This window comes from Sinohyriopsis cumingii, chromosome 1, assembly GCF_028554795.1.
Source record: "Sinohyriopsis cumingii isolate HCF-2022 chromosome 1, ASM2855479v2, whole genome shotgun sequence".
Lineage (NCBI taxonomy): Eukaryota > Metazoa > Mollusca > Bivalvia > Unionida > Unionidae > Sinohyriopsis > Sinohyriopsis cumingii.
The window spans coordinates 77,125,218-77,141,687 of record NC_142961.1 but is presented as its reverse complement, the minus strand read 5'-3'; the positions used below and the strand labels follow the sequence as shown (position 1 = coordinate 77,141,687).

Sequence of the window (16,470 nt, the reverse complement as noted above, 5' to 3'; positions counted from 1 at the left end):
TAATGTTAGGCAGCCCAGTGGTGTAAATCCCCCTGCATATCCGAGTATGGCCTTCAGACCTAGGATGTATGGGGATTTTAGTGACAAATCCTTCTGTCTAGTTGCATCATCTGTAGCTTACCATTACTGTGCCAGAGATTTCAGTGAGAAATCAGCACCTTTGGATCGGCTAGTACCGATGACAGCTGGACCATCTTCTATACTGCCAGCATCCTGGTCGACCATGTGCTGGGTAAACCAGCCAGCCATTCTAGCATGGCTTGACTTCAGAATGTTCACTGCTTATCCACAAGGGAGAGCTAGTGACATCTTCAAATATGACCAGCCAGGGTCATCTGCCACCTTACATGACTTATCCAGAGCTGCAAGTGGACCCAGATGGGACTGGATACACACTGAGTGTGATGAAGCTCTCTCACATCAACTGTATTAAGATCCAACCATGGAATGAACTGAATTCAGCTTCAAATCTACAGTCAAGGAAATTTATTGGGTGTTGGTCACTTCAGATTGCTTTTCATTCCCTAATGCTACTCAAGATTATAAAGTTGAAGATTTGGTTAGATTTCAGGGAGGAGGAAGAGATTCTGTCCTTTTGATACTTTCCTTAGTTGGCTAAAATTAGGGAGGTAAGTGGGTAGAATTGGTAACAGGGGAAGTTATACGGCTTTCTTCTCAGAAAACCAAGTTCAGTGACATTCTCCCCTTACAGGTATAAAACTCCTCAGTACTGATCTTCCAGTTCTCAACAAGAATTTAGCAGCCATTCACATGTCAACTCCACTGTAATGTAAAGTGTCTTCCATGCCATGTCCAAGCTGGTTTGTCACGACGTCCTCATTTGGCCTCTTTAATAATCTTCCAACTCACAGAAATGCGACAGTAGCCACTCTTGGGAGGCAACGGAAAGGATTGCTAGGGTCATTAACCAGGCAGTTCACTATACCATGGCCAATGCCTTGATGGCTTTGGCCAACTTAGGCCTAATATGATGTGACAAATGTTTGTGGAGACAAATTTAACTAACGCTTGGGGGCAGTCATATAGAGGCAGTAAAAAACTAAATTTCTCTGCCTACAAGCCTCCTAACCATAAACATTGACCTATTCTGCCGGCAGTTTACTGATGGACCAGCGACTCCTGAAATTTCGGGCTCACTGGATCTCCCTATTCCCACAGAATGATTGGTTGATCCAGTCCATTTTGGAGGGGTTTTGGATTTCATTTATCCAACCCCCTCCCCTTCACAGGCAAACTGTCAGATCAGGATAAGGATGCCTTCATACAACAGGAGATATGGTCCCTCATTGAAAAACAGCCGGTGGAGATTGTGCGAAGACCAAAATCTCTGAGGTTTTATTCAAGGCTGTTTTTTAATCAGAAAGCAAACAGTAGGTTGAGGTCCATCATTGGCTTGAGTCACCTCAACTAATTCATTGCACTTCAAAATTTAAGACAGCGAGATCAGTCCATCTCTCCATCTGGCAGGATAGGTATGCCATCAGTTCTTGATCCAAGTGGTGCACATTTTATATCCCTTTTCACCCCATGTTATGGAAGTTTCTGTTTTTTGCTAGCTGCGACATGCTTGCTCAGTTCAAAGTGCTTCCTTTTGGCCGCAACATCAACCCTTGGGCTATTACCAAGGTTATGGATTGCGTTGTCACCCTGATCTGATCTACACCATCTACAACATTGGCAGCATACCTGGATGACACTCTCTAGAAACACATGGTAAGTTCTATCCTGTTTCAAAGCAGGAATGATCTGCTGTCTCTGTTAGATCATCTAGGCTTTCTCATGAACTGGGAAAAGCCCAACCTCTGTCCATCCCAGACTTGTGTCCTTCTGGGTATGGAGTTTTTTGCCTAACTGAATTTGGTGCAGCTTTCTCGTGTTCTCATAATCAGAATCATCTAACTCGAGTCCATTTCTATCAGGACTTAGATTTCAGTGAGAGTTCTTGGAAGTCCTCAGATAATTCAGTGCAATAGCAGACTTGATCCTGCTCAGTCGTCTTTTTATATGCTCCTTACAAATAACCTTGCTAGCACAATGGCACCCCTTTTCAAGTCCCCACAGTCAGGCAGTTATGATCATGCCTGAGATACAATTATTCCTGCATCAGTGGTACAGTCCAGGTTAACTGACCATGAAGATCCTGCTGGAGAAGTCCCTAGTGGAATAATGGTGTATACTGATGCCAGTACATATGTTGGGGTGCCCACCTGTGCCCGGACTTCATTACCATCGGAGACATGTAGGAGCCAGGGGAGCAGCATCTGCACATCAGCCTTCTGGAAATGAAGGCATCAGCATCTTTGACTTCTGGAAAGAAAAGATTGACTCTCAGGCCAAACATTCTTTCAGGGACTGTAGCTATACCAATAACATCCTCCCCATGAGGGCCTCAATCATTCAACTGGCCAAATGTTTTCTCTGGCTCTTCAAGGAGAAACACTTGGCCCCAATTACTATCTAAAGGCTATTGATCCATGATATCAGACACATTTTGTTATCATGGTAGACATGACATTGAGCATGATAAAGACCACTCTGATCCTTTAGCCATTTTTGATCCCAATCGACCAAAGTCCCTCACTCTGTTTCCAGAATGGAATCTGTCTTGGGTTCTCACCTGGCTCAATTCAAATAATTTTGAGCCTCTAGCCCACACTTTCTTAAAATTACTATCATGCAAGACATGTTTCCAGATAGTTTAGCTTCAGTATGCATGGTCAGAAAGCTACACACCCTCTCCATCGACCTGAACTATCTTTAATTCAGATCGGATGGTTTTTTGGTCCTCTTGACACAGCCTGGCTTTATAGCCAAAAATAGGTTACTGTCTGTTGGTAACCAAAGAGTAGTCATTCGCTCGCTTTCTCCTATCAACAGGTCAAAAGCAGCTGCCATGCAAGATCCTGTTCACACATTCAAGCACTGCTTGAATTGCACATAGGCATGACATGGCATGTGCAAAAGCCTCTTTCTGAAAGCCAGGAAACAGGATATCATCCCTCAAGCCCTTGCCTTGTGGCTCAAATGGGTGCTCAGCCTACTCTGAGGTCTCACAAGATCAGAGTCATATCATCAACATTACTGCTCATGAGATTTGAGCCATCTGTGTGAGCCTCATGTTCGAATGTAGCATTTCAATCCGAGATAAAAGAGAAGCTTTTGGCTGGCATGCAGAGTCAACCTTCTCAAGTTTTTATGGAAGAGCTTTAGCTTCGTAGAGGCAAACCTTGATTCTGATAGGTGTGGTGGCCACATCACAGATGACTATCAGGCCTAATTGAAACAGTCAGCCTATCAACTTTGCTGGATTTACCAGTGAAATTTTGTAGGTGAGAAGATTTCAATAATTATCTATTAAACCATATGTATTGGTCAAAGATTAAGTGACCTTAGGCTGTGTTGCTTATGTACTTAGGAAAATGGGTTATTGTTCGCATGTGAAATCCAGCCATCATTCCCTAGAATGATACCCAAGGTAATGTGATTAGGTAAGTATTCTCAGAGAAACATAATTTATCTTAAAATTTGTTTTCAGTACATTTTTTTATAAAATGTACACTTCTAAAAATAGCACTCTTGTGCTTGACACATTGTGTGAGTATGCTAAGAGAGGAAACAACATAACATTGTAAATAAATACAATTTTATTAACACTATTAAACACAATGTCAAGAAAGGGAGATGTTGTCAAACACAAGATGCTTTAGACCAGAAAAATCATCATTCTGCAAGAAGTTGCGAAATTTTAATCGCAAATAGAAAAGTATTTCCTGATAGTGATAATAAATAATTGTTTTAACAGAAAAGTTGGGATAAAGTGGATAAAAAATATTATCCAGTGAGTAACTACTGCAAATTGGGTTTACTGACATACTGTAAGCTATGTATTAGGAGTGAAATGATACACCTGTGCCTCATATCGATACGATTCACGATACACAGCCTGTGACATGATACATATCGATACACATATGAACTTGGTGGTCTTTCCATCTTGACATACTGGTTGTATTTCGAGAATAAGAAAACGAAAATCCTTTCAAACAGACTACCTGTTGGTTGTCAGTTTTATTCAGTGTTTTAGGCTATGAAATGGTGGCTTCAGTTAACTCACTTTAGCCACAAGGCCTTTGTCTTACATGGCATGAATGCTTTGAAAACGTCTTATTAATAATCTCATGTCTCATTTAAACTTGGAAGGCATTATGATGTTATCTTCAAAACAGAGAAAATAATGCAGTTTCCTCGTGCAAAGAAAATCTCATCTAGAACAAATCCTGGCATGGGAATGAGAATGAATAACAACAAAATCTATCATACTGTCCTTCTTGCAGATGCAAAAGGCTGCTGCAGCTACAGGTATTTGTATTCATTAGTGAAGAAGGAAAACTATTGACAACACCCAGTCCTGTTCTATAAAGTTTTTAATTTTTTTACACAAGATTGCAAACTTGAGCAGTTTAAAACCTTCACCTTGCTGACTCTGTGCTAATTTTATATATTCCATCTGCACATTCATTCACTGTTTAAATATCTCTGCATGAAAAGAGAAATTCCAACTTTGTTTCCCATGTACAATTTAATGAGAGATGCTTCCAGGATTTTATCTTAAGAGGACTTCACCCTTTGTCACCGAAAGACGTGTGCAGTAGAAAAGAAGGGGGAGGAGGAAATGGCCATAGTTCAGTATTTACCAAACACATCAAGAACTGTCTCTTTTTCATCCTGCTCCACTTTTTAGAATTTTCCTGAAATCAAACTCCTAAAAAAGATGTCACCTGTGATACATTACATCTAGTTGTATAAGTATTACTCTGTTAATTATTTCTGAGCATAATCTGTTCCATATCTGTGTATGAATAATTTTCTGGGCTTTCATCTGAAGGGACATATGAATAGCTAGCTTTGTCAGCTTGAAGATGTTGGGGAACTGATCTTTATGGCTGTTATGTACAATTTCCCAGAGCTCACAGATATTTTCTTTTGGATACATCCGCTCCAAATTAGGTTTTTTTTACTAAAATAAACTTACTTTCTTAAATCAGTATTTTACTATCATGCCAGATTTCTTATCTGTTCCATAATGCTGTGTTAGGGTTTTTAATTCACCAATACCATAGTCTGCATGTGCAAACAGGTATGCAGATAAATATCTTTACTTCTTAATTTCATTTTTCATCCTTATTTATTCAGTTTATCTTTACCCTGATATGGATATATGGTTTTGTAGTATATGATCCGCAGAGCTAAATTAATTGGTAAAAAATAAAAATTGCATTCTTTATTTTAAATATGATCAGTATTTTTCCTTTTCTACATTTAATTTTGAAATACTGCAGAGAGGGTGATTGTTCGTTCTGCTGTCTGTTTTGTCCATCCAACATGTACATCTGACGCGTATTTAATACCATTTTCTGGCTCAAAATCACTCACTGGTATCTCCATTAACATTTTCCCAGCTCCAATAATCCAATATACTTCAAAACTTAAAAAATTGTTGTAATCATCACCAACCAGTATTTGCTGAACAAAAACATAATGAACAACACCAGGAATCTGACATTTTGGGTTTTTTAAGAAGCCTGTATTTTAAACATGCATTTGTTAAAGGTCATTCATGGAAGGTTCAAACTACACCATAATGATTATTCCAGTAACTCCAAAACTGATGAATTTTGATCACACACAATACCTATTTCTGTTGTGGCCTGGAGAAGGTAAAGATCCGATGTCAATTTTAAGTTATGTTTAATGAAGTCTCTCTAGAGTGGACTTTTTCTTCTTGGTCTTTTTCACTCCATTGCTCAAAACAATCTGTGTTCCATCCTGTGATTTGACTCACAAAGTTCAAATAATAGCCATTCCACATTTACCTGCAGCAACATAAATGCACTGTAATGCAAACGCCATACTCTAAACAGTTAATGGCTTATTCAAGACAAGGAACAGTCTTAGTTTCTTAGGGGTGTTTGGACTGTCATATATCTACTCTTCATACAAAGATACTTGCAGTTTAAAACAATCTGTCATTTGGGTATGAAAACCACTAAGTAGCGTTGATAGTAATTGTTCGATGTAGCTTGGTAGCCTGCTCTCTCCAGACTCAGATTTCATCTTGTTTGGGTTTGTAGGTCACCTCATACACAGTACAGTTATCAGATAATTAAACAAATATCAGTGGAAATGTATTTAGCTATTACTTCTCAGGTTTATGAATGGTCCTTCACATGGAATTTATGAGAGTTTAGAAGCAACTCCATTGATGATGGTTCTGAGGGTATATGAAATCAATTCCTATTATTTAAATCCAGCTGTATTGTAAGTTGAAACAATCATTGAAATCTACAGGAATCTGTTTCAAAGTCCAAACTATCTGCGTGAATAATGTACAGATACAGTGTGACCCCGCTAAAGCATGCTCCGTTATAACACGAATTCAGATATAACACGGTCATGGTGTGGTTCCCAAAATTTCATATACATGTATTTTCTCGTACACGAAAAAAAATCTTTTTTAAATTACCAAAAAAACCATTAAAAGTTTTTTATCATTTTGGGGAAAAGATCACTTATAATTAATGCAAGACAATTGTGGCATGGCTTCTGAAATTTTTTATGTAATATTCTCGTAGATGAAAAATAATGTGTAAAAAGTTTATTTAGGGATCACACAGGGCTTCGCCAATGTCACAAATTGTGATATATTTTTTCTTATTGGCAGTAAAATATACCATTTGGCGATTTATTTTTGTTTGGCAACATTGTTGGCTTTCATATTTGTATATACAACCATTGCTTGGAGTGCAGAAATTCAGAGGTCCCATGAAAGGAAGCTGCACAGTTGATGCACTGAAATTTATCTATTGTTACTTGAAAAAATTCTTTGTCCATCTTGACAAACCATCTTAACAGTGCATTGTTATATCATAATCCAAATGACAGCCTATTCCTTTTTTTTAAAAATGTACCCAGATAAAATAGTTTGCTGAAATTTCAAAGAAAACAGATTACCTTTGAAGCACCGATTGATATGAAAATGTACTAAGCAAGTGGAAAAAAAATCAGTCTCAATCATGCAATACAATTATTTGATGTTGCTGCCACAATAAGAAACGGATATTTGTTTGGTTCTCCAAAGCTGTCGTTTAGAGGTAATTTCAATAACACATTCATCCTTCATCAATGAAAGCAGACTACAATCTTCAATAAAAACAATGAACCTTTCTTCAAAGAAAGTCAGCACCAAACTTAAATAAAAGAGTAATGGAATCTGATGGATTGTTTAATTTTCCAATGTGACTGGAACATGTTTACTGTGCAGTGAAAGTTTGCAGGAAAAAAGTTTAATATGCTTATGAACGCTACCAACAGCAGCTTAAAATGCAAACTAACTTTTACTGACTTGAGACATACTGAAAAGTAAAAGTACTTCATCATTTGTTACATGATGGTGCTTTCATTTCCCACTGGATTCAAGACCTATATGACCTGTGACAAAGTTATTGAATATTTTAAATCTGTGTGTGAGCATATTTTCGATGGAAATACTTGTATTGTGGATTCATTGTACATGATAAGATTCGCGGGTGAGTACACAGGGTTGATATACGTGTATACTGTTTATATATACATGTCTAACATTAGACAGGTATATATAAACAGTATACATGTATATGTACTGATGTGTGGTTCTCTGAATAAAGTAAAATATTATATATGCCTTCTGTTTTCACTACAGTTGTATTTCTTATTTAATATGCAATGATTAAGATGGTAACTGTCCAATGAAGCATGAATTTTTGCACCCACATTTATTACCTACCCCACCTCCCACCCCTGCAAATATATTGGGGTACATGCATCATTTTCTTCACCTAACTGAACTGGTTGCTTATAATACAGTTTGGTCTATAACACAGTCAGGCTTTATGGCTCCCAATTACTGTGTTATAGTGGGTCACACTGTACCAATGTGGGAAAACTGCCCCCTGGTTTAAGATGTCATTATCTTCATTAACTTTATGTATTTAAACTTTATAAAGGACAGCTTCTATTAAGGATAAAATGTACTGCTCCATTAGTATCCAGGCATTATAGAAAAGTCTTTTTGTCTCCAGTTGGTGATAGTCTTTGCAGAAACTTCAAAATCTGTGGAAACAATTAATGTTGAATACAAAGCGAATAGCCTTCACTTATACAGAAACTTGGGATCAAACTTGGAACCATATAGTTGCAAAGCAAGTATGTTACTACTGTGTTCTCATACTCATCTGTTACAGGATGCAACAGATACAGTTACAATACTTATAATATATATATATATATATATATATATATATATATATATATATATATATATATATATATATATATATATATATATATATATATATATAAGTATTATTTTCCTTTGTTAATTCCAGTTTAATCTGAAGGACTTTTTGTCAGTGTGGCAGAAATGTGTCCCAGAAGGAATGAAAACAGGGCTTTATCAGATTGAGGTAAGAGTCCAACTGCCTTCATCTTATGATGAAGGTGGAATTTTACAGGTTGGTTAGCTTTTTATAAATATTCTCAGTGCTTGTGTGACACTTCATTTCATAAGCTGTAAATAAAATGACTTGTTTAAATAATACTCCTGCATTATTACTTCCATATGCTGAAAAGTAATTTTTAGGATTATAACATTTTCTTGGCATCGCCTTTGGCACTTGAGGTAAAAGTTTTAGTGCTAATGAAAATCAGTAAAGACCCATCTTGTTAAGCTACAAATAATAGGTCACTAATTTATCAAATTGTGATTATTTTGGTGTCTTCTAATTTGAATCAAATTTATAGCACATAAGATTTACCTAAATATTTATATTTCTAGATGTAATGTTTGCTCATAATTAAAGCACTAGGTTGACTTTTGATTCTGTTTGTATTAGACATTATTGATATTTTGTTCATGGATGTACCCATGTTTATGGTACTTCATAGAACAGTTTGGTTTTAACATGGTTATTAGTTTTTACTTTGTTTCTAAAGATGATGAAATCATATACAGTGGAAAACATTAGATGACATGCAGAAATGTTCCTTATGTAATCATAAAAATAATAATCATCATCACTCCTATTTGTTCCTTCCTTCATTTGTCATGGTCATGGGCTGTTTTGCCTCCCTCCCAGAAATGCAGATGGTCATGACTTGAGTGTTTTATTGGTTTTGGATATGAGGTTCTGTTTTGTTGTCAACCATAATGCCTGGTTGGGGATTCGGTGTGGTGGTAATAAGTATTGATGAAGGCCTGCAGCTTATGCTTCAAGTTCTTTCTGTGTCTCCAGGTCTCTTCCCCAGCACTGATGTAACATTGGAGTTGAGCTTTGTTTTCATGTAGATGTTATTATTCCTTTGTACTGGTCTTAGAGTGGTATAGACAAGGGTCTTGGCAGTCCTGGCCTTGACTTAATCATCTGATCCATCCGACTTTTTAACAATGCTGTCAAGGTATGTTAACATCCTCAGTGGCTTGTCCCTCTAAGAGAATATGTGCATCCTGGTTTGCATTGACTCCAAGGCATTTTGTCTTGTTTTGTTGGCATTGGTCTCTAGGCTGTAGTTCAGGCTACAGTATGTAGGCTTGTTGGCATTGGTCTCCAGGCTGTAGTTAAGGCTACAGTGTGTAGGCTTGTTTGCATTGGTCTCCAGGCTGTAGTTCAGGCTACAGTATGTATGCTTGTTTGCATTGGTCTCCAGGCTGTAGTTCAGGCTACAGTACGTAGGCTTGTGGGCATTGGTCTCCAGGCTGTAGTTCAGGCTACAGTATGTAGGCTTGTTGGCATTGGTCTCCAGGCTGTAGTTCAGGCTACAGTATGTATGCTTGTTAGCATTGGTCTCCAGGCTGTAGTTCAGGCTACAGTATGTAGGCTTGTTGGCATTGGTCTCCAGGCTGTAGTTCAGGCTACAGTATGTAGGGTTGTTGACATTGATCTCCAGGCTATAGTTAGGCTACATTATTATGTAGGCTTGTTGGCATTGGTCTTCAGGCTGTAGTTCAGGTTACAGTATGTAGGCTTGCTGGCATTAATTGCTTGTGCTGGTGTGTGTGTGTGAAAGCAGTCCAATATCATCTTTAAAGTCCAGATTTTTAATATTGTCTGCAAAGTCCAGATCTTTCATTTTTTGAAGCAGGGTCCACTGTATTCATTGTGGTTGGTCCATTACCATCTTCATAACCCTGTCTATCACTAGTGAGAAGATTAATAGTTAAAGTAAGCATTCTTGCCTGACACCAGGGTCAACAGAGAAAGATGGAAGTAAGTCATTGTTGTGTAAGATATATGTTTTGTCTTTGTAGATCCACTGGATAATCCTGAAAATCTTCTCTGGGATGCTGCAGTTTACTATGACTTTCCAAATGGTCTTTCTATCCACCATGTCAAATGCTTTCCTGAAGTCTACAAAAGTTACATACAGGGGTGACCATCATTGTAGAGACTGTTTGATGATAATGTGGAATATTACTATCTGGTCTTTACACAACCTTCCAGCAATAAATTCTGCTTGTTCTATCAGCCTGGAATCTACTGTAGACCTAGTCCTCTCCAAAAATAGCTCTGTGAGAATCTTGCTCAGTAGGGATAGATGTTGAATACCTTTCCACTCTGGCAGTCATTAAGGTCTCCTTTCTTGGGAATCTTGATGATGTAGCTCTTCCTCCACTCTTATGGCACATCTTCTTTGTCCTATATTTGCTGTAGACAGTCAATCAAGGAGAACCATGTAACTTTGCTTCATTTGGAAAGTTATCTCAGCCATGGGTTTTACCACTCTTGATTTTCTTGATTGCCTATATGACCACTTCCTTGGTAATGGGTCCTATGTTGCTTTCCAGATCCTTTCCCTCTTCTATGATGGGTGTGTTCTCCACAGGTGTGTGTCTGAGCAAGTTGCTGAAATGTTCCTTCCACCTGTTAAGCTGTTCTGCTGGTTTGCTTAGGATATTCTCATTCTTTCCACATATAGGCATGCTTGTGTTGGTTGCCAAGTGATGTTTTAGAGGGTCCTCATGTTATTTATATTTGCAGCTTTCTCTGCATCTGTGACAAGCTTGTCTTTCTTGTCAACTTTTTGACTTCATTATGGTTTGTTTTGTATTGATCCTGAAAATGCTGTTTCTGTACTTAGGTTTTTGCCAGTACAAGTCTGAGCTTGATTTTTCATCTGTCTTCCTTCTTCATGTTTGTGTCTTTTGACAGTCAGATCCCATCTTCTGAATCATATCATCTCCTCACAGGTTGATGTGAATGTACTTCTAACTAGTTTCCGCTTCTTTTCTAAAGAGCCATCATTGAGAGCAGGAAAAAAAACTGGAATCATTTGGAGAGTGAAATGGTGATCTGTTGTTTTTAAACAGTTGTGATCCTGGAGGTGTCATATCATGGATATTTATGTGGTCCAGTCTTCTTTATGCTGCTGATTCTGGTCATTAGTTTTGCCATCACCAGTGAATGGTCTGAGCCAGTATCTGCTCCTCCAACAGCTCTATCCTTTACTACCATATCACAGTCTGAAACCAGCCATGATCATCCAGCCATCTCAATCAGGGAATGATTATAAAAAGATCTGTCTGTCTCACCAGGCCTATAGCTTCAACTTTTGACAATTACAGAGATCTTAATAATAGATTTGACCATCTCACCAGGTCTGTGGCTTCATCTCTTGAATTTATAGAGACCTTAGTAATAGATTTATCCATCCTAACATGCCTATGCAGGGCCTTCCATTAGATTAAAAAATTATTGGGTGAGTCACCAAAGTAGATGGTGGGTTTGAGTGACCTCCACCAAGAGGGATAGAGAATTGTCAGAAAACATGACAGATAATCTGAATGATGTTTATTAACTAACATGCCGGTTACAATCATTGTCAATTTTAAAGTATGTATAGGTAATCCATGTCCGTTGATCAGTAATAACATACGTGTTTATGGTTACAGATAATAATATTATTACAGTCAAACCCAGTTATCTCAGTTATGTTGGGGGTGGCAAAAAATCATTGATGTAACTAGGTCCCAAGATATAAGGTTCAAAAAACTAGTAATGTAATTTTAAACCTGTCCTTGACTTTTATTCCTGTCTCTTACTCTCATGTTTGCTAGAACGTTGCTGACAAACAGGTCATAGTTTTATGATTAATTGTTGCTTTATTTTTACAGTTTTATTTTAGTAACAAGATTTGTGATTTCATAACTTTTTAGACAGAATTCAGACTCCAGCTGTGCATAGCAGACAATAAAAGAACAGCGTTGCTGATAAACTACCTGGGTGTGTTCACTGATACACTGTAATGTGTCACTATAGTAAAATTTTATGGGCTGAAGTCAGAATTGGATTTTTAAAAAACATTAATAAACATCCAGCCTTGCCTAATACCTTGTAATGGCTAAAAGAAACATTTGTTTTTGTTCTTTTTCTGACTTTGGAAGTTATTATATTAGCTGCTTACCAGCAGGCCTAGCAAACTTATCCAATGTTATATACCTGCATGAAGTCAATAGGAAAATTATTTATTTTCTAATAAATTGTGAGTATTATAATCATTATTTATTCAATCTGCTAACAGGCAAGACATAACTGCAGTAGTAATGAAATTTGACCTGGTATTCGCCATTTGCATTTCTAGTTAAATGACTACACAAATCTTGCAACCTACATGTCAATGACTTCAGAGCTCCAGTAGTCACATGATGCCAACAATAAACCCCTTTCCAATATTGAACAAAATTACAAAAATATTAAAGTCACATTCCGTTTGTAAAAGGACACAATTCTCAATATACTGGTCTGTGAACATCAACCAGAAACCTGTTGCTGTTGCAGCAACTTGGAGGAAGGCAGAGTCATCAAGAATAGAGCATGTGTCAACAATGGGTTTGTTGTACAATGTATAATGTGACTAACACATTGACGTGCACTCTGCGGAAAGTCAATGCAGATTGTTCCGCTGTATTGTATGTACTCATGTTTCAGGAATTTCAATTTGACAAAATATGTAGGACTGTACTACAGATCATTTAATAGCTACTTTTGTGTGAAGTGACTCCATTGCTTTGTATCAGCTTGGAACAAGTTTGGATGCCAATAGTTCTAATGTGTCATGTAGGGAAGAAGCCAGTTAGTTCTGATTGGTGGTTATTGTTTTACCCTGGACTTTAGACTTAACAAACAATAACCATCATCAGATTTGTATGTGTGATATGTCATTGCACGACACACCATAAGTGTAGCCTTTGAAATCGATCCAAATGGAAAACGTGAATTCGATCCAAATGGACAATATGTGAATTCAATCCAAATGGACAATATGTGAAGTGGCAGATAAAAGTGGTAATTAAGTAATCAGTAGAGTATATGGAGAAAAAATCTAGAATGTCTTCTTTAAGTTGATATATATTTTAAATGGCTGGATACAATAATTTGCATGGAATTTAGAAGGGTGGGGGCTAATTTTGAACCTTGTCACCTTGTGTTAATTTATAGAAGGCATGTAGATATTGACGGTTTTCATTTTTTGTGTGTGGACAGAATGATTGTATGAGTTTGATTTGGCTGTCTCAGATTCATTCTCAATTTAAAGAATAAAAGGCAAACAACTAAGATTTATTAATAGCTGCTGAAAATTTAAGTAATTTGTATAGGGTAAGTATTGTTTTGCATCAGTTCTTTACTGTTTCGTATCAGTTCTTCACCTCTTGTGTCAATATGGGTATCAATAAGGAAAAAGTATTGATACATCAATATACTGAATACTCATTTGACTCCTAGCAGGCAGTGAAGAAATATTTATCAAGTCCAAAAACCTATTCCCTGAATGTGGAGTCTCTTAGTGGTACTCTAATATCTTACAGTTACTTGTATAGTTTTCTTCCTCATCATGGAATTGGAAAATTGGTCCACATTGCATACTGGCTCCAGATTTGTACCCCTAAATCACATGACTATGATATCAGTGGGGTACCAGTTTGAAATCTTACTGGTATTGTAACAGTTTGTGATGGAGATAAGTCTATATAAGCAACTATGAATTATTGGAATATATTTTTTAGTAACTTTAAAAATAAAACGTTAAAACCAGTGCATAAGCACTATCATGGACATCTGAATTTTAGAGTTACAGAGTCGATTCTTAGCAGTGATACTTGGTGAATACTTTTTTGAGTATACACGAATAGTGATGTCACAAATCTTTGATAATAAAGACATTGTTGTAAAGAATTGTTCATCGGGAGTGAGTATGTCTTTAACCTGCCTAAAGCTGGAAATTGCAATCTCATTAGTGTTGATGTGCTTATCCATTGACATCCACATATTTGACAATGTTTTTAACTTTTCAACCATCATACACAAACAATATATAGAAAGCTAATCTGAAACCTTCGTTCTCGCTAAAGACTTCATCGGCAGACTGATTTAATTTCAACTGACTGTTAACATAGGTCAATGGAATTGTGAGGGATGTTAACAAATTGTCCAAGATATGTAGAAGGATGAAAGTTTCAGGCTAAGTTTCTATATATTGTTTGTGTATGTTGGTTGAAAGTAAAAACACATTGTCAAATATGAATGATATTACTACACAGTTAAGCTTTCACCAAATGATACATCGATATGTTCACACCAAAATGTTAAAGTTTTATGTTGGTCAGTTTCTCAATTACATTTGACTGAGTCAGATTACACGACATGGTCCAGCCTTTTGTGTTCCTTATGGAATGACACTGCTGAATTTACTGATATTTCTTTTCTTGTTCCTGTTTCTTCATCTGTCAGGGTATGGCCCTTGTTGACCAGAATTCCACCCCAGAAACCATTATGTACTTCAGTGTAGCTGATTTACCTGAAGAAGTGGAAGAGAGGTAACTGTCTTACTTTCTTTTATTGGTGTCAAAATGTCATGTCATAAAAATATCTTGTGTCACACTTTGGCATAACACTAGTCATTAGTCACAATGGCATAACACCAATCTGTGCAATTACCATATATTCTTACTTATAATTTGAGTTAAGCTTCAAACAGCAAAGATCCTGATCTGTCCTAGCATAATGCACCTGCATATCAGAGTCTATTTTGTTTGTTTTACTGATCACACCTAACAAACTGCACAGATCCAGATCTGTCAGCACATTATGCGCTGCAGATCTGGGTCAGTGCAGTTTGCAGTTGGACTTGTAAGTGAGTATATACATAATGTCACTCTGTGGCATAACACCAGTCTTTGCAATGATGGTACACTTTTATATGTAAAATGAATATTCTTAAAAATATCTTCATTAGAGATTAAACATTTAAAACTTGTTAATTTAAAAGCAATTTAATATGCCACTTACTGCAAGCAAGTAGAACTGAACATATTTCATGAACTTTATGTTTTTTAAACATGTATGCAAGATATTTTTTGATGTGCTTCATGAACAGTAGGAACATTTTGAAATGGAATATTAGAAAAAAAAGTAGCAAATATTTTTAAAAATTCGGTTTTTAGACAGCATTTTTTTCATGGAGAGTACTTTTTCATTTGCTTATTTGTGATATTCTGTTTTTATATGTATATTTACTATTATGTATAAAAATGTGACCAATAAATGTGTTTTATATATTAAAATTGAAAGTCCCCAACATCCTCAGTAAAACATGGAAGAAAGATAAAATATATAAGAAAAACATAGAAAGTATGGAGATATCATTTTAAGAAACTTTTAAATTAAGAGTTTCTGATGTATATTTGTGAATGCATATATTTTCTATATTTAGCTGACCTGTTTCTATTGGATCTTTATCATTGTGGATACAGGGCAGTGTCCTGTTGTCTCTACAGGCAGATCTGTTTCAACTGGATCTTTATCATTGTAGACACAGGGCAGTGTCCCATTGTCTCTTCAGGCAGATCTGTTTCAGTTGGATCTTTATCATTGTGGACACAGGGCAGTGTCCCATTGTCTTTACAGGCAGATCTGTTTCTATTGGATCTTTATCATTGTGGACACAGGGCAGTGTCCCATTGTTTCTACAATCATATATGTTTCTATTGGATCTACACTATTGTGGACAAAAGGCAGTGTCCTATTGTTTCTACAAGCAAATCTGTTTCTATTGATTCTTTATCATTGTGGACACAGGGCAGTATCCTTTTGTCTTTACAAGCAGTTTTGTTTGTGTTGGATGTCATTACAAGCAGATTTGTCTGTGTTGGATGTCTTTACAAGCAGATCTTTTGGTATGTGATCTATTTACAGGCAGAATTGTTTATATTGGATCTTTAAAGTCATGGATACAGGGCGATGTCCCATCATCTTTGTGGGCAGAGTTGCTTGAATTGGGTCTTCTGTTGACTAGCATATTGATAATTAACATTGGAATATCCGTTTTGAGTTCCTATTGACCAGTATGGGCCCTGGGTGG

General features: G+C 36.8%; 1 protein-coding gene across 1 annotated transcript in view; it reads left to right on the top strand.

Moving 5' to 3' along the window:
- The window catches only part of LOC149807164 (sister chromatid cohesion protein DCC1-like), a 79,439-nt gene that overhangs the window by 42,864 nt on the left and 20,105 nt on the right, over positions 1–16,470 (top strand). The window contains exons 9-10 of the mRNA XM_089962947.1: positions 8,445–8,522; positions 14,841–14,926. Of these exons, the coding sequence (XP_089819073.1) occupies positions 8,445–8,522; positions 14,841–14,926 (164 nt within the window). The remainder of the gene's footprint in view (positions 1–8,444; positions 8,523–14,840; positions 14,927–16,470) is intronic.